The sequence below is a fragment of the Tamandua tetradactyla genome, chromosome 23, assembly GCF_023851605.1.
Source record: "Tamandua tetradactyla isolate mTamTet1 chromosome 23, mTamTet1.pri, whole genome shotgun sequence".
In the NCBI taxonomy this organism is placed as follows: domain Eukaryota; kingdom Metazoa; phylum Chordata; class Mammalia; order Pilosa; family Myrmecophagidae; genus Tamandua; species Tamandua tetradactyla.
This window is the reverse complement of record NC_135349.1, coordinates 55,034,013-55,053,813: the sequence shown is the minus strand read 5'-3', so window position 1 is coordinate 55,053,813 and position 19,801 is coordinate 55,034,013. Positions and strand designations below refer to the sequence as shown.

Below are 19,801 nucleotides of genomic sequence, written 5' to 3'. Positions count from 1 at the left end.
TTAACTCAAAATGGATCAAAGATCTAAACATTAGGTCTAAGACCATAAAACAGTTAGAGGAAAATGTTGGGAGATATCTTATGGATCTTACAACTGGAGGCGGTTTTATGGACCTTAAACCTAAAGCAAGAGCACTGAAGAAGGAAATAAATAAATGGGAACTCCTCAAAATTAAACACTTTTGTGCATCAAAGAACTTCATCAAGAAAGTAGAAAGACAGCCTTCACGATGGGAGACAATATTTGGAAATGATATATCAGATAAAGGTCTAGTATCCAGAATTTATAAAGAGATTGTTCATCTCAACAACAAAAAGACAGCCAACCCAATTACAAAATGGGAAAAAGACTTGAACAGACACCTCTCAGAAGAGGAAATACAGATGGCCAAGAGGCACATGAAGAGATGCTCAATGTCCCTGGCCATTAGAGAAATGCAAATCAAAACCACAATGAGATATCACCTCACACCCACCAGAATGGCCATTATCAACAAAACAGAAAATGACAAGTGCTGGAGAGGATGCGGAGAAAGAGGCACACTTATCCACTGTTGGTGGGAATGTCAAAGGGTGCAACCACTGTGGAAGGCAGTTTGGCGGTTCCTCAAAAAGCTGAATATAGAACTGCCATACGACCCAGCAATACCATTGCTAGGTATCTACTCAAAGGACTTAAGGGCAAAGACACAAACGGACATTTGCACACCAATGTTTATAGCAGCATTATTTACAATTGCAAAGAGATGGAAACAGCCAAAATCTCCATCAACAGAAGAGTGGCTAAACAAACTGTGGTATATACATACGATGGAATATTATGCAGCTTTAAGACAAGATAAACTTATGAACCATGTAATAACATGGATGGACCTAGAGAATATTATGCTGAGTGAATCCAGCCAAAAACTAAAGGACAAATACTGTATGGTCCCACTGATGTGAACGGACATTCGAGAATAAACTTGAAATATGTCATTGGTAACAGAGTTCAGCAGGAGTTAGAAACAGGGTAAGACAATGGGTAATTGAAGCTGAAGGGATACAGACTGTGCAACAGGACTAGATACAAAAACTCAAAAATGGACAGCACAATAATACCTAATTGTAAAGTAATCATGTTAAAACACTGAATGAAGCTGCATCTGAGCTATAGGTTTTTGTTTTGTTTTGTGTTGTTTTGTTTTGATTTTACTATTATTACTTTTATTTTTTTCTCTATATTAACATTCTATATCTTTTTCGGTTATGTTGCTAGTTCTTCTAAACCAATGCAAATGTACTAAGAAATGATGATCATGCATCTATGTGATGATGTTAAGAATTAATGATTGCATGTGTAGAATGGTATGATCTCTAAATATTGGGTTAATTTCTTTTTTTCCGTTAATTTAAAAAAAAAAAAAAAGAGAAGGGATAATTGGAGCTGAAGGGATACAGACTGTACAACGGGACTGGATATAAAAACTCAGAAATGGACAGCACAATACTACCCAATTGTAATGTAATTATGTTAAAACACTGAATGAAGCTGCATGTGAGGTATAGGTTTTTGTTTTTGTTTTTTTTTTGTTTTTTTTTCTTTCTATTATTGTTTTAATTCTTATTCTGTTGTCTTTTTATTTCTTTTTCTAAATCGATGCAAATGTACTAAGAAATGATGAATATGCAACTATGTGATGTTATTAAGAATTACTGATTGTACATGTAGATTGGAATGATTTCTAATTGTTTTGTTAATTCTTTTTTTAATTAATAAAAAAAAAATAGGAAAAAAAAACAAAACAAAAAAAAAATCAATTAATGTAATACACCATATCAACAAATCAAAGCAGAAAAATCACATGATCATCTCAATTGATGCAGAGAAGGCATTTGACAAGATTCAACATCCTTTCCTGTTGAAAACACTTCAAAGGATAGGAATACAAGGGAACCTCCTTAAAATGATAGAGGGAATATATGAAAAACCCACAGCTAATATCATCCTCAATGGGGAAAAATTGAAAACTTTCCCCTAAGATCAGTAACAAGACAAGGATGTCCACTATCACCACTATTATTCAACATTGTATTGGAGGTTCTAGCCAGAGCAATTAGACAAGAAAAAGAAATACAAGGCATCAAAATTGGAAAGGAAGAAGTAAAACTATCACTGTTTGCAGACGATATGATACTATACGTCGAAATACCGGAAAAATCCACAGCAAAACTACTAGAGCTAATAAATGAGTACAGCAAAGTAGCAGGTTACAAGATCAACATTCAAAAATCTGTAGCATTTCTATACACTAGCAATGAACAAGCGGAGGGGGAAATCAAGAAACGAATCCCATTTACAATTGCAACTAAAAGAATAAAATACCTAGGAATAAATATAACTAAAGAGACAAAAAACCTATATAAAGAAAACTACAAAAAACTGCTAAAAGAAATCACAGAAGACCTAAATAGATGGAAGGGCATACCGTGTTCATGGATTGGAAGACTAAATATAGTTAAGATGTCAATCCTACCTAAATTGATTTACAGATTCAATGCAATACCAATCAAAATCCCAACAACTTATTTTTCAGAAATAGAAAAACCAATAAGCAAATTTATCTGGAAGGGCAAGGTGCCCCGAATTGCTAAAAACATCTTGAGGAAAAAAAAATGAAGCTGGAGGTCTTGCACTGCCTGACTTTAAGGCATATTATGAAGCCACAGTGGTCAAAACAGCATGGTATTGGCATAAAGATAGATATATCGACCAATGGAATCGAATAGAGTGCTCAGATATAGACCCTCTCATCTATGGACATTTGATCTTTGATAAGGCAGTCAAGCCAACTCACCTGGGACAGAACAGTCTCTTCAATAAATGGTGCCTAGAGAACTGGATATCCATATGCAAAAGAATGAAAGAAGACCCATATCTCACACCCTACACAAAAGTTAACTCAAAATGGATCAAAGATCTAAACATTAGGTCTAAGACCATAAATCAGTTAGAGGAAAATGTAGGGAGATATCTTATGAATCTTACAATTGGAGGCAGTTTTATGGACCTTAAACCTAAAGCAAGAGCACTGAAGAAGGAAATAAATAAATGGGAACTCCTCAAAATTAAACACTTTTGTGCATCAAAGAACTTCATCAAGAAAGTAGAAAGACAGCCTACACAATGGGAAACAATATTTGGAAACGACATATCAGATAAAGGTCTAGTATCCAGAATTTATAAAGAGATTGTTCAACTCAACAACAAAAAGACAGCCAACCCAATTACAAAATGGGAAAAAGACTTGAATAGACACCTCTCAGAAGAGGAAATACAAATGGCCAAAAGGCACATGAAGAGATGCTCAATGTCCCTGGCCATTAGAGAAATGCAAATCAAAACCACAATGAGATATCATCTCACACCCACCAGAATGGCCATTATCAACAAAACAGAAAATGACAAGTGCTGGAGAGGATGCGGTGAAAGGGGCACACTTATCCACTGTTGGTGGGAATGTCAAATGGTGCAACCACTGTGGAAGGCAGTTTGGCGGCTCCTCAAAAAGCTGAATATAGAATTGCCATACGACCCAGCAATACCATTGCTGGGAATCTACTCAAAGGAATTAAGGGCAAAAACTCAAACGGACATTTGCACACCAATGTTTATAGCAGCGTTATTTACAATTGCAAAGAGATGGAAACAGCCAAAATGTCCATCAACAGACGAGTGGCTAAACAAACTGTGGTATATACATACGATGGAATATTATGCAGCTTTAAGACAGGATAAAATTATGAAGCATGTAATAACATGGATGGACCTAGAGAACATTATGCTGAGTGAGTCTAGCCAAAAACTAAAAGAGAAATACTGTATGGTCCCAATGATGTGAATCGACATTAGAGAATAAACTTGGAATATGTCATTGGTAACTGAGTTCAGCAGGAGTTAGAAACAGAGTAAGATAATGGGTAATTGGAGCTGATGGGATACAGACTGTGCAACAGGACTAGATACAAAAACTCAAAAATGGACAGCACAATAATACCTAATTGTAAAGTAATCATGTTAAAACACTGAATGAAGCTGCATCCGAGCTATAGGTTTTTGTTTTGTTTTGTTTTGTTCTTACTATTATTACTTTTATTTTTTTTCTCTATATTAACATTCTATATCTTTTTCGGTTGTGTAGCTAGTTCTTCTAAACCGATGCAAATGTACTAAGAAACGATGATCATGCATCTATGTGATGATGTTAAGTATTACTGATTGCATATGTAGAATGGTATGATTTCTAAATGTTGGGTTAATTTCTTTTTTCCATTAATTAATAAAAAAAAAATAGCCAGTAGGGACTAATGGATATGGAATTTGGGATTGTCCTTTTCAATTTATTGTTTTATTTTTGAGTTATGAAAATATTCTAAAATTGATGATGATGAATGCACAACTATATGATGATACTGTGAATTATATGATGATACAGTGACCTATTGATTGTATAATTTGGATGGATTAAATTGTGTGGAAATATATCTCAATAAAATTTCATTCAAAAAAATAAAGAAACAAGTCAGCTATAGTGGGAATACCATGGAAATTTTAAAACACAAATTAGAGTTTAATTTATTGTTCTATTTATTATCTAAATTAAAGAAAGTGTTGAAGAAAATATTAATAATGCAGATTAAGTTTAAAAATATGTCATATCTGGAGCTGTTTACTATGACTAGCATGAGAAATTGAGAAACTATTTTTCTAGTCTTCAAAAACTATTCTCCAGTTTAACAGAAATGTAATTTACATGAGTGAAGTTCATTCACAAATGAGTTCTGACACACATTTTCATTGTTTCACATTTATCTTAATTGTTAAAGTTAATGTAAACACCAACTAACACGCTTGTTAGAACTATACTCAGAGACTTCTTAGTTAAACAAGCTAGCACACCACTGCCTCCTAACAGCAGCCAAGTGAGTGCGCCATCTTGGAAGTGGCTCCTCCAGCCCACTTCAGCCTTTAGATGTCTTCTTATAGCTGGACCTCAGCCTCATGAGAGACTCTGAGGCATACTCCCAAATTCTTTCCCCACAGAAACTGTAAGATCATAAATGTTTATTGTTGCCTTAACCAACTAAATTTGGGGATAATTTGTTTCTCAGCAATAGATGACAAATACACTATCTTTTTTGGAACTGTGCTAAAGAGTAAATGAGCCAGCCTACTGGATTGTTAATATAAGAAATTTCCCAGGAGTGGAACAACTGTTTCAATGGCTATGAATGGCATATGCTTCTTTATATGTTGTCAGTTTCCTCCCAACAATGAGTACATCTTTTTGGCTAGAGCAAAGACGGGCAAACTTTTTCTTAAAAGGCCAGTTCATAAATATTTTAGGCTATGCAGGCTTAGTGGAAGCAAGAATATATATAGTACATATATAATGTGTAGCAATTTTTAAAATATAAAATCATTCTGATCTCAGACCATGCAAAAGCAGGCCTCAGGCTGGATTTGACACTCTGGCCATAATTTTCCAGCCCCTGCCCAAGATCTGAACAGTGCTGTGTTTTATAATTTTCAGTTGTGCTCATAAAATAAATATTAAATGACATATCATTTTGTTTTAATTTACATATAATATTTATTAAGGGAAGTAATGAAATCTATTCATGCTAACGTTGTTTCAGTTGTTTGTAAAAACTCTTGTTTAATTAATTCAGTACTTGTTCAGTGCCTGTTTAAGACCTTGCTGGCCAGTATATACTATTCTATGTGTGGTTTCTTTTTCCCTCATTATCCTTGCCCTATCTTCCAGTTTCTTTCAAATTTTACGTGACATTACTATCACTGTTTACATCCAAGCAAAATGAAATGCTTTGTATTTTTGAGAATTTGTATTTGGTTTTGTTCTTGTTTGGTTTAGGGTTAATAAGTTGGTAGATTCCAGTACAGATCTTCAAACTGTCAAGCTTCCCTCTCTGCATTCCCACTCCTTGGTTGACAGAGTTCCGGTGGACAGAATTAAACGTTTTCATTCAAGGATTTTCTCAGTACAGACTGGCCTGCCAATCAAACCAAACACTGGAGTGAGTAATTTATTCGAAATGCATACAAGATAGATCTTGGTTTAATTCTTGTAATCATACTATTATTCTGTCAGTAAATATATATCAGTCTCTCACAGAGACTTAAGAAAAATGTTCAGGTTTTAGGTATAAATGACTGGTTGTGCTGAGGTTAGTCAATATCATGCTCTGCTTTAGTTTGAAGGCAAATTGTGGTGGTTTGAAGGCAAAATGGCCACTCTTGACACCAGTAAGAAGAAAGAATAAAGGCCCTAAACTCATTACCAAAAAGGATATATAATCTTTCACTGTGAAACTGATTATGTATTGTATTGTCCAGAATGTAAAAATTTTTAAATGTGTCCTTATGAAACATATGGACAACCTGTAATATTATTTTAATGTTGAAGATAGAACATTTATGGGCATTTTATAAAGTAGTCTTGATTTAGCTATCCACAAGGTATTAATGTAAAATAATGAAACTAGTTTTCATGGATAGTGAAGATATTAATGTCATTGTTGCATAACTGTTAATCACATATATTAAATGGGAAACAGTCATCCATAGAACCTCCAATTGGAAGTTGTCTAGGCCAACATTTTGTCCTGTGGAGGAACTTCTTCTCCCAACCTCCAGCAAAGGGTTAGCAGGCTCCACTTGACCAAATTTTGCTGTTAGAGACAGTTCACAAGTCTTTTCAGGAGGTGTTTCTCTGTGTGTACCTCAGACAAGTCAATAGCCGTACCTTTAGATGAATGCTTGAGGTAAAATGTAGCCTACATTATGTGGAATGTGAAAACCCTGAGGCTGTTTGGTAGCAACTTGAAGGCATTTGCTGTATTTTGACCAGGAGCTTAGCCATGCCTGGCACAAACCTGACCATAGTGACTTCTCCCACAAGGGCTCCCAGGGAAGAGTTGTGTATAAGGAACAGTAGCACACAAGGCTTGAAGGGGCCCTTGTCTACCCTCAGCTCAGCATGCAGCTCCCCAGAGAAACTCAGTAAGACCAAGGTGACTTTACTCTCAAGGATCTCCTACCCCACCAGGTCAAACTCTAGATCTTGGGATTTTAGCTCATGATTTCATGCTTTGTTCTTCACGCTCAGTGCTGTAGGGATCATGTCATGCATGGGTCTTGTACACTTCTATAGGATACCTGTAGACTACAGTACTGGAAGTGGAACGTCTAGGTTAGAGACTGTGTACATATTTCATTCTGTTCATTTGTTTTCTAAAAAGTCTATCCCAAATTAAAACCCACCAACAGTGACATTTCTCCCACATCCTCATCAAATCTAAATTTATTCTAATCTGGTAGGTGAAAAAATTAAATCTTGTTTACATTTGGTATCTGTTTAACTACTCTGACAGATACATTTCAATCTGTGTCTATTCTTTCTGCCATTAAACTTCAGTAAATTCATAAGTTCAAATAATGTTAACTTGAAGCAAATTTTCAATATAATGTAAAAGTTCTATTAGTTAGAGATAATATGAGGAAATACAATTTGACATTTGCCAGGGAGTTACCTAACTACCTACAAGCTTATATCTTTGAACATATTAATGCTCTATCTCTTCTTTTTATTGCAGTTCTCTCTTCTCTGCCAACAATTCTACGCCATGTTTCTGAAGAGGGTTACATATTCTTGGCGCAACTGGATGTTGATACTGTCATTACAGATCCTGGTGCCTCTGGTGATCATTATATTCAACCTCACAGCATTCAACCTCACAGCTAAGAGTGTGGAATCTGCCCCATTGGAGCTGACTCTAAGACAACATGGTCAAAGCATTGTTCCATTCTTTGTTTCTCAGAATTCCAGGCTGGGTCCACAACTTTCAGCACACTTTATAAATATGGTTGTTAATGATGGACAGATTCCTCTGGAGGTTGTGGGTAAGTACTAGGTGTAGGAGGAGAACTGCAGCATGAAGCATGCCCATTTTTTATCCTTTTAGTGAAGCTGCCCTTTTGGGCCACAAGGTACTGTCTAAAGTCAGATTGAGTCCTCTGACTCTCAGAAAAGCATTTCTCAAACTCTAAAATGACAGGAATGGGAGTGTTCACAGAAATGAGACTAAGTGCATGTCTTTCTAGGATTAAGCATGTCTGTAAATAAAACTGATAACATAAACTTGATGTGTTTTAATTTGAGAGATTTACTCAAATCTCTATGTACATTTATGAATGTACTAGTGATAGACATATAGAAAGCTAGTAAATCAGAAAAAGGAAATTATTACCTACAGAGGGAAAAGTTGTGCAAAATCATAATTACTTCATGGTCAGCTATGAATAACTTTCATTTAGTCATAGTGATGTCAAGACTAGTATATAACTCTAGTGGAAAAAAGGGGGAGGAGAAGAATATACAGGTGGGCAAAGGTTTTAAGACCATGAAATCTTTACTTTCATAACAGAATGGGAATAGATAATATCTACAACTGAAAATTAGAGCAAGCAGTTAAAACATTATCTAGAAATATGGAGAAACAGTTGCTAAAAGAATTGAAGGTGGTTGGCACTGGTGAGCAGGCAGTGGTGATGGTGAGCCTTGGGGTGTAACTACTTAATTTTTAAAATTATATTCAAGTATTATTTTTATCAAAAATTACAATTTTAAGTAATTATATTTTTAAAAGAATTAAGTAAGGGAGGATTGTTGGGAGATGGTGGAATAGGAAGTTCAGAAAAAAGTCCCTCCACCAAAACAACTATTGAACTAGCAGGAACTGTGTAGAGCAGCTATTTTGAAACTTGGGACTCTAGGGCAACATTGCACATCCCAGGGAAGGGTTGGAGTGAGAAGCTGGTAAGTTGTGATACATGCTGGTGAATTCCACCCTCCATGTAGTGGTTACCATCCCCCATCCTCCAAATATGCCACCAGCAGCAATGGGAACTGCAGTCTAGGAGTCAGGTGCAGGTTTCTGGTGCCAAGGTGTAATATAAAGACCTAGTCTTCAAAAATCTGGAGGGTGTGGTCTGTTTTTTGATCAACTACTTCCAATCATTTGAAGGACCAACTCTGAGATCAGGCACTGTTCCAACATCCTCACAGGGAGAAGCGGCAGAGGAGTCTTTTCCCTTTACATTCTCATTTGGAAGCAGAAATGATTTGGAAAAGTCACAATTTGATGGTTAACAGCCCTCAGCAACCACCGCAAAAATATAAAAGCAATCCCAGAGGAGTGGGAGAGCTTGATTTCATAGAAATGACAACATAATACTCAGAATGACCAGTTCTCAACAACAACAAAAAAAATTAAAACACACAAAGAATGAGGAAGTATAAACCATTCACAGTAAAAAAAGAATTTGCCAGAAAACATCCCTAAGGAAGCTCAATATATTGGAATTATTAGTCAAAGATGTTAAATCAACTATGTTAAATAAATTCACTGAGTCAAAGGAAGCCATATACAAAGAACTATTACCCAGTGTGAAGAGCAGAAAGGAAGAAATGAACAGAGCCTGAGGGACCTGTGGGACACCATCAATAAAAACAACATATGCAATGTTGGAGTCCCAGAAGACAAAAGAGAGAGAGAGAGTCAGAAAAAATATCTGAAGAAATAGTGGCCAAAACCTTCCCAAATCTGATGAAAGACATGAATATGCACATGCAGGAATCTCAAAGAACTTCAAACAGGATAGCCTCTAAGATATCTATGCCAAGACATATTAGAATGAAATTGTCACATCCAAAGACAACGAGGATTTTGAAAGCAGCAAGAGAGAAATGATTTGTCACATACAAGGGATTACCTGATAAGATTAATAGGGAATTTCTCAACAAAAACTATGGAGGCTAGAAAACAATGAGATGGCATATTTAAAGTTCCTGAAAAAAAAAGAAAAGCTCAACCAAAAATTCTATATCCAGCAAAATTATCTTGCAGAGAAATGGAGAAGTTAAGACATTTACAGATAAACAAAAGTTGAAAGAGTTCATTACCAGAAGACATTCCCAACAATAGATGCTAAAAGGAGTCCTTTAGGTTGAAATAAAAGGACACTCTACTGTAACTCAAAGCCATAACAAGAAATAAAGATCATTGATAATGACAATTTCATAGGTAAATATAAGATACTGTATTGTTGTACTTTAGGTTTGTAATTGCTTTTCCCCCATTATTATGACTTAATAAGCAAATGTATAAAATAGCATTTAAAGTATATATTAATGGGCATTCATTATATAAAGGTATAATCTGAGATAATAACAATATAAAGGAGGAGGGATGGAGATATATAGGAATAAGAATTTGTATACTACTGGATATAGGTTGGTACTAGTTGAACTAGGTTTTTATTAGTTCAGAATATTTGTTGTAATTACAAAGGTGTCCACTAAGAAAATAACTAAAAAATAGAAAAGGAAAGAAAAAGCAAATCAAAATGGTATACTACAGAAAAACAAACACAAAAAAGGCAGTAACTGAGGAACAAAAGGCATGCAGAAAACAAATATCTAAATAGCAGAAAGAAATGCTTCCTTCTCAGTTATAACCTTAAATGTCAATGGATTAAACCCTTCTATTAAAAGGAAGAGATTGTCAGATTGGGTGAAAATCATGACTAATTATATAGTACCTACAAGAGATTCACTCTAGCTACAAAGACACAAAGAGGTTGAAAGTAAAAAAAAAAATGGAAAGGGATATTCCATGCAGTCAATAATCAGAAGAGAACTAGAGTGGTTATATAGAAAGGCAAGATAGAGTTGAAATCAAAAAAGGTTATGATACAAAGAAAGATGTTATATTTGATAAAAGTTTCCATCCAGCACGAAAATATAATGATTATAAACATATATTCACCTCACAACAGAACCCCAAAATATATGAAGCAAAAATTGGCAGGATTGAAAGGAGAAATAGATAGTTCTACGATATAGTTAAAAGCATCAATACACCGCTTTCAATAATTGATAGAACATTTAGGCAGAAGATCACAGAACCTGAACAACAGTATTAACCAATTAGTCCTAAAAAACTTATATAGAACATTCCACCCAATGACAGCAGAATACACATTCTTCTTAAATGTACATGGAGCATTTTCTAGAATAGGCCATAACTCAAATCTAAAGAAATTTTAAAATGTTGAAATCATACACAGTCTCTTCATACACCATGATGGAATAAAGCTAGAAATCAAATTGGAAAATTTACAAATAAATGGAAAATTTTAAAACACATTATTAAACAACCGATATGTCAAAGAAGAAATCATAAGGGAAAATAGGAAATATCTTGAGACAAATGAAAACAAAAATGCAGCATACCAAAACTTATGGGATGCAGTGAAGGCAATGCTCAGAGGGAAATTTACAGCTCTAAATGCCTACATTAAAAAGAAGAAGGGTAGGTCACAAATCTATAGTGTAACCACACCTAAAGAAATTAGAACAAGAAGAACACAGTAAACCCAAAATTAATAGAAGGAAGAAAATAGTAAAGATTACACCAAAGATAAATGAAATAAAAAATAGAAAAAATAGACACAGCAACAAAACCAGAGGTTGGTTTTTTGAAAAGATCAATAAAATTGGCAAATGTTTAGCCAAACTCACAAGGAAAAAGAGAAAGGGCACAAATAAGTAAAATAACTAAAGTCAGGATGATAGTGGGGGACATAACTATCTACCTTGCAGAAATAAAAAGGATTATAAAGGTACTATGAACTATTATATGCCAACAAATTAGAAAACTTGAATGAAATGGACAAATTCCTTGAAATAAAACTTGCTTAATCTGATACAAGAAGAAACAGAAAATCTCAGCAGACCTATAACAAGTAAAAAGATTGAATCAGTAATTTAAAACTTCCCAACAAAGAAAAGTCCAAAATCAGATGGTTTTACTGCTGAATTCTACCAAATATTTAAAGATTTATCATCATTCCTTCTCAAACTGTACCCCTCCCCCCAAAAAAGGAAAGAATTACTTCCTAATTCGTGTGAGCATTACCTGCATTACTCTGATACCTAAGCCAGATAATGCCAACATATGCAAAATTGGAACAGTAATAAACCTTATATCACGGGGTTGTTAGGAGGATTAAGTGAGGTAGCTCTTATCAAAACCTGCACAGTTGTCATTAATGAGTGATCAATAAATGAAACTATTGATGCTGTTATGATTAAAGGTCCCTTCTAGTACTAGAAATTCCAGGATTCTAGGGAGGTCATGCGTTTCATATGATACCATGTGCTGGAAATAAATACAGTGATGAACATAATAGTACCAGTCCTCCAGGAGCTTAAAGGTTAGAGGTTCTATGAATAAGTGACAGATGTACACCATAAAAAGAAGAAATAGCTGTGATCTGAGGTCTGTGACAGTTGGAGTAAGAGCTATCCAGGTGAAGGCCTGAGGTGTAAGTAGGAATTGACCAACAGAAGAGGAAGGTAAACAGTTGTAAGGTTTGGGGAACAGTCAGGCCTTAGGCACTGCTGGAACTGAAAGTATGGGAGGAGAAGCAAGAGTTGAAACTGACAGTAGGGCACACAAATGGAATTTGTTGGTTTTGTTCAGGAGTTGGGGCTTTATCCTGAGGTCAGAGGGGAGTCTTCTGAAGTTGCTTGGTGGGGTATAACATCATCAGAGCTGTCCTTTCAAACAGAGCCTGGAGGTACATGATCAATGGCAAGAAGCTTCAGTGGGGGCTATGATGATGGGCCTGCACTGGGGAGTGGCAGTGGAAAAGGAGACGAGTAGATAGAATAGAAAAGGTAAGTAGACTAGATCTGGTGCTTGACTGGATTTAGCAGGTTGACGGGGTGTGTCAAGGATATGAGAGGCCCAAGAGGAGCTAGAGGTCGTGGAGGACGATGGTGATTCCTCCCATCCCCACCAGGCCGGGGGTGAGTCTCTCTCTGTAGTCCCACTGCTTATACCCTTTTGGATATTCTGCTCTATTCTAGGTTCCTTAGATGATTTCCTATTGAAAAAGGCAGAAGAGGAACCCGAGAGCTTTGATGCCCAATACATCGTGGCAGTTACTTTTGAAGATGTGAAAAACCACACCATAGTGACAGCTCTGTTCAACAACCAGGCGTACCATTCCCCCGCCTTGGCTCTGACTCTGGTGGACAATTTTCTACTCAAGTTGCTTTCAGGCGCTGATGCTTCCATTACAGTATGGAATCACCCTCAACCTCTGTCTTCCCAGGACACCTCTGAGAGTATCTCGTATCAGTATGTGTGACCTCCCTTCTTTCCAGGTTAAAGCTTTCACATCTGCAGTGCTCTTTTAATTATGAGTTGTTGTTTTAGCAGATGGTTGTTATTAGCAGCTTTATTTAAACTACTATCTCTCTCTTCATGTCCTATCTCTTACAGGGGCCCCAAAGGGCATTACCTTGTTATCAATTTGCTTTTTGGAATGGCTTTCCTGTCTAGTTCTTTTTCCATTTTGACAGTCAAGGAGAGATCCACCAAGGTCAAGCACATCCAGTTTGTCAGTGGCGTTTCTGTGGCTACTTTCTGGCTCTCCGCTCTGCTCTGGGATCTCATTTCCTTCCTCATTCCCAATCTGCTGCTGCTGGTGAGTGCTGGACGGTGTTGAGATCCTGGTCCTGCCCATCATGGGAGGCTTGTACTGCCCCGAACCCAAAGCCCATCCTGGATTGGGGATCCGTAGTGTGAAACCTTTGCCCTCAGTGAAAGACAATTCCATCCCTTGTGTCTTTAGGGAAAGAGAGGCCTGCTTGAAAGTCTCTGTATTTTATTGTGATTGATTCGAATACTTGAAGGTCCCCTGGGTTACTTCATGTAGAACTAATCATTTCCTTCTTTGCCCTCCCCTATGTTTTGTAAAAGTATCTGCACCCCTTATCTCACTGATTTCCAGGTGAGCTTCTTGAGAGTAGAGCCTAGGGCTTGCTTGTCTCTTCATGGACAGAGGAATGAATGGAGTTGGCTGTAGAGTGTTGTTGGCAGCTTATCTTTAAAACTGAGACTGTCATAGCTTTTCTCCAGCTCTCAGGATTGACCCTCGTAACTTTCCTCAATTCTTCCTCCTCCCTTCCTCCCTTTCCTAAGGTGGTGTTTTTATACTACAGAGAAGAAGCTTTTATACAAGATGAAAACTTAGCCGCTGTTTTCTTGATATTGATGCTCTATGGCTGGGCTATCATCCCCTTCATCTACTTGGTCAGCTTCTGCTTTGGCAACCCTGGGAGTGCTTGTGTGAAGCTCGTCGTAATGCTCACCTTCCTGAGCATCGGCCCCATTATTCTTGTCTCTGTCACAAGTGAAAAAGGTGAGCACTGACCCATCTACATGCTTCACAGATTCCGTTTTTCCTCTACAGCCAAGAGGCTGTACGTATGAAAAGATGTGACTACCAAAGGCTTGTATAAGAACATTCAGAGCAGCTTTATTCTTAAGAATCCCAAACTGGAAATACCCCCAAATATCCATTGCCAAGAAAATGAAAAACAAAGTGGCTATATACATACAATAGATTGCTGCTAGCAATAAAAATGAAACAAACAACTGATCCTTGCAGCAGTGATGACTATCCAGAACATGATGCAGAGCAGAACAGGTCAGACATACAAGGACATACACTGTATGTCAAGTCCAATCGATAGCAAGTCCATGAAGAGGCAGAGCTGCCTGTGGCTATAGGACCAGAACATCAGTTGACTCAAGACTGGGGAAGAGGATTGCTTAGAGAAAGACATTAGGGAACTTTCTAGAGTGGTGGAAATGTTCTGTATCTTGCTAGGGGTGTTGGTTACATGGGTGTATACATTTGTTAAATTCATCAAATTGTTATCTATGCATTTCACTGACTCAAACTATAATTCAATTAAAAAGTAATGAGTGAATAAATATCTAAAGCGAGTTGATGAGGGGAGGCTACTTTGATGAGTGTATAATGAGAGTAAATGAAGCTGAAGAGTGAGCAATCATTCACTTTGTATACCTGGAAACTGACATCTTCATGTGTGTGTGCTGCCACCTCTGGGTCAGGACTGGATAAACATGCTAACATTTTAACCCTGTAATGTTCTTTTCATTTGCTCTTATGTGGACCACCTCTTTTAAGTAGACTTTTTTTTTAATTCCTCTGCCTTGATCTTGGGAGCCATTCTGTCTCTTTCAGGACTTTCCCATGTATATGTTCTCTTCTATTCTGAGTTTATTTTATTAGTGTCTCAGAGTTTTGTGGTAGTCTTTCTACTTTTCATATGTACAGCCTATGGAATTTCAGAGGAGAAATTATTTTTATCTGAGAGGATCAAAAAACAACAGAGTTTTGACTTTATGATCAAAATAAAACAAAAAGCATAGCATGAAGAGGAAAGGTGATCAGCAAAGGAATGGACTAATGAAGTTCTAACCCATGGGTTCTGAATTATAGTGTGCATCAAGATTTAAAGACTGGAATTTTTTTTTCTTTTTGCATGGGGAAGCACCAGGAATCAAACCTAGGTCTAAAGCATGACAGGCGAGAACTCTGCCAGTGAGCCACCATGGCCTGCCCTAAAGACTGGAATTTTGAAGCACATCCCAGGTGATTCTGGTACAGGTAGCCCAGGGATCCACTTTGAGAAATGCTACCCTACACTCTAGGGAGAATTTAAGGATTCCTGCCTTCCTCCTCCTTTAACTGTCTGCTGACTAGACCTCATCCTAGCCGGACAAGCATTAACAAAGAAAGGTTCAGTCCAAGGACACTAATGGGCTCTGATGCCAGAGGGGGCTTTTAGAATAAAGAAGTTAGAATGTTTTGACCCTCTAGACATTCTCCCTGGATTCCCCTGACCGTTCTTGGATCCCTTTCCTTTTAGATTACTTCATGCTATTTTTCTTTTCTTCTCCTCCTAAGCAGAAATAAAAAGGGCCAAGGCCCTCCCTCGGCTGGATAGGACATAACTGCTAACGTAAAATCTTAAATAGAAAGCATGTGAGTCATAGGGGGAGGGAGGTGTGGGACCAAGCAAGAAGCTCCACCTCTAGTCTTGGAGAAAGGGGCTGATGACTTCATGTGCTCCATGTCTATTCCCCAAGAAAGTAAACCAGTAGAGCTTGGGGGTCAGAGTCCCAACTACAGTGTGTCAAACCTTGGCCTCTATACATACATGCTCTCAGGGCCTCATTGGGATGTTTGTGGCCATGGCAGTAGACAGATTGTCAAGAGTATGAAGAGCTAAACTCTCTTTTTCCTGGGATCCCATTAAAATGATAGCAATGGAAATGAAAATGAATCCACAACAAGGAACCATCTAAAGTGCATTCAGAGGGGGAAATGGTTGAGCAGGGATCTAACTTAACCCCCAAAGAATCCTGGAGGCTTGGAACTCAGTGACAGCAGATGCCTCACAGAAAGGGAGTGAAGCAAGGAACTGAAAACAATCTATGCTGCCCCTACCGTCCCTAATCCTACTGCCCTACCTGGAAGCACAAATGTGCAGGGAGGCACTCTGGAAGTCAGAGATCTCTCCTCTTGATGAGTTAAACCTACTCCCGAAAGTAACCTACCCATTCTAACTTGCTCCCTGCGTGGGTGCCCTAAAATGTAGCCTGTCCCAAACACAAAGATAGAAATTAACCTCATTGTGCCTCATTTGTTTGTGTGCATAGACAGTCAGAAATCACCAATCATCTGAGGAATGCTGCACCATGAAAGATAGACCAAAGCAAACCAACAAAAATGAAAGACAGGAATAGAGAAAAATGTGGGAAATAAGAAGACAAAAAGTAAAAAAAAAAAAAAAAAAAAAAAAAAAAATACTGCATACTTTGAATGAAATACTATGAAAAATGAAAAATATCAAGAAAAAGTTCTGTGTCAAAATTTAAAGTTAGCAACAGGGTTGGAAAATAAAGTCAAATAAACCTCCCAGAAAGTTGAGTAAAAAGGTAGGAGAAATAGAAAATATGACAGAAAGACGGGTAATATAAAGGATAATCCAGGAAATCCTCTATTTAGCTGATAGACATCCCAGAAGGAGAGAACAGAAGAAATTAGGAAAGAAATAAAAATTTTCAGACCTGAAAAAAACAAAACTCAAAATGAAGTGGGGTTGCACACATCCAATAGCTTCAATTAGATGTGCTGTTTTAGATGTAGACCTTCTCCAGCTCTGGTTAACTCTCTGGAGTCATATATGGGGCCAGCGGGGGATGGAAGGGAGGAGGATGTCTCCTCATGGTTTTCAATCAGTCCCCTCTTTAGGGTGTGTAGATCACTTAGCAGGAAGCTGGGTCTATAGGGAGCCTGTGGTTAACATTAATTCCCAGGTTGGGTTTATGAGTCTTGTTTGGTTTGTCCACTTCACTAACAGGGCCTGCAAAGCTATTTTCCTAGTAGTTTTTCCCTCCTCCAGCTCAGCTTCCAAATTAAGAATTCCAGTGGGAGAAAATTAGAAGGGCGTGACATATAGTGCCACCGTCAGCCCCTGCTTTCCCTGTGTCATATCTACATCGTTACCTTTAGGCTAACTTTACAACTATTTGCCTAGCAGTTCAGTCTCCCCCAGCAGAGCTAAATGTTCATCCCCAGAGCCATGAATCTGAGACTTTAGATTCTGAATCTCAGTGAGAATTGAGAGTTTCACAGCTTTTGAGTTCTTCCCCAAGCTAAGTTTCATGTCTGATGGGTGGATTCTGGCTCTATTTCATGATTTCTGAGCCTTGCCCATGAAATGTTGGTTGGAAGACCTAATTAGGTTCATCCAAATTCAGCTTCTGGTAACTTTATAGATTGGTATCTAAATGCTATGCTACTCAAAATCCAAATCCTGATACTAGTGTTTCTTTCTTGATAATTGGTTCAGCCTCTCCCCATTGTATCTGTGAATCATATGTCCAAGCACTGTCTCTCTGAACTACCGATCGTTTTGGACCTGATCGCATGAGTTGTTGTGTAGTCTGCAATTAGAGCTCTAATCCCCTTGCTTTACTTCTCTTCTTTGTTGGTGAAGATGTTGAGGTTTGTGAAGGTCATCACTAGTAACACAAGGAGTTATCAGGGATAAGCATTAAGCAGTTTGTGGAGTCTGTGGGGGCTCAGTTACATTTATAAGCTATTGTCCTATTGGACCATACCACACACAGTACGATGAATTAATTACTTTATAAATTAATTATGAGTTCATTTATTTTTCAAGGCATTTTGTGTTTATTCATATGAAATAAAGTTTTAAATATATATTGCAGTTTATTTATAACACTCTTTGACATTTCTTCATTTTTTAATATAGCTTAAATCTAAAAATGGCTCTTTTGGTCTCTGAGAGGTCCCAGTTCAGGCCAACTTACTGAATTTTCTTTTATTTCTAACAAGCATGTTGGTTAATGCTCTTGGCTTTTCCAAGTACATAGTAATGTATAATTTCTGCAAATAATGACAGTTTTGCCTCCACAAACTATATAGGCAGGGGCTATGTACTTATCTATCTGTAAAATGGTGCACAAACCCCAACGCTGGCATACTAGACCCTGTGCTGCCTATCTCCAGCTCACTTGTAAATCTCGCTTCCCTCTGGCCCTCAAATTTATCACCTCCATTATGCAGCCCATACTCCAGCCAAGATGTATTTTCCCAAATACATCATGTTCTTTCTGATTCTTCTGCATAAACAATTGAAATAAAAAGGCAGTAATAGATTCAAGAAGCATTTCTAAAAAAAAGAATATAGGTAGCTTGAAGATTGAATGTTAGAGAGGACTGGGGAAAAGAAGGAGTGAAGTAGAACTAAGTTTCTAGGGGCCTGGAGCTTGATGGTCCAGAGATGGAAGCATCTTGGGACATTGGGTTAGGATAAATGATAAAGTATGCATCCTTTTCTTTCAAAAGTTAGAGTTAATTTTTTTTTATACTTCTCACAGATCTAGGCTACACAGCAATCTCAGAGTCCTTGGATGATACATTCCTAGTACTTCCAGGCCACTGCCTGGGGATGGCTTTCTCTAACTTATATTACAACTTTGAATTAAAGAAGTTTTGTAATGCCAACAGTCTGAATGAGACTGCATGCAATGAAGTCTGTGAGTATTATAAATGGAATTTTTAATTATCTTTTTTATTAAGATATAGTTCACATGATTCTGTCAATTTTTGCTTGGTATATCTTAGGGCTCTTTTGTTAGGTGCAATATGTCTATAATTTTCATATCTTCTTTCTGAATTGAATCTTTTCTCAATAAGCAACGTCCTTTTTTGTCATTTGTAAATCTTTTTGGGCAATGTCTAATTTGTTTGATAATAATATAGCCACCCTGGCTTTCTTTTGGCTACTAACAGCATGGAATACTTTTTTGTATCTTTTGATTTCAGCCTATTTGTGTCCTTGTATCTTAAGTGAGTTTCTTATAGGCAGCATATAGCTAGATCATGGTTTTTGATCCAGTCTTCCAATCCCTGCCTTGTAATAGGTAAGTTTAATCCATTTACATTTCAGGTAATTACTGATGAGAAAGAATTTACTTCTTGCATCTAGCTATTTGTTTTCTTCATGTCTTATATGTTTGTGTGTGTGTTACTCAATTACTATGGAATTTTTTAGTTACTAGATTTTTTAATGTAACATTTTCAGTCCCTTCTTTCCATTTCTTTACAGTTATATTCTTAATAGTGATCATTGCGATTACAATTAACATCTTAAACTTATGACAGCCTAATTTGAATAGTGCAAACTTAGTTTCAGTAATATGAAAATACACCACTCAGAGTCTCAGATTACTTCTTTATATATTGAGTTCCCATTAAC

General features: G+C 37.0%; 1 protein-coding gene across 19 annotated transcripts in view; it reads left to right on the top strand.

Annotated features, from left to right (window-relative positions):
• The window catches only part of LOC143667661 (ATP-binding cassette sub-family A member 17-like), a 234,298-nt gene that overhangs the window by 160,058 nt on the left and 54,439 nt on the right, over positions 1 to 19,801 (top strand). For 14 of the 19 annotated variants that reach the window (XM_077142129.1, XM_077142118.1, XM_077142128.1 and 11 more), the window contains 6 exons: positions 5,915 to 6,077; positions 7,656 to 7,962; positions 12,998 to 13,271; positions 13,416 to 13,620; positions 14,118 to 14,337; positions 18,921 to 19,079. In XM_077142129.1, coding sequence (XP_076998244.1) covers positions 5,915 to 6,077; positions 7,656 to 7,962; positions 12,998 to 13,271; positions 13,416 to 13,620; positions 14,118 to 14,337; positions 18,921 to 19,079 — 1,328 coding nt within the window. The remainder of the gene's footprint in view (positions 1 to 5,914; positions 6,078 to 7,655; positions 7,963 to 12,997; positions 13,272 to 13,415; positions 13,621 to 14,117; positions 14,338 to 18,920; positions 19,080 to 19,801) is intronic. The other 5 variants (XM_077142126.1, XM_077142125.1, XM_077142134.1 and 2 more) reach the window with 3 other exon arrangements.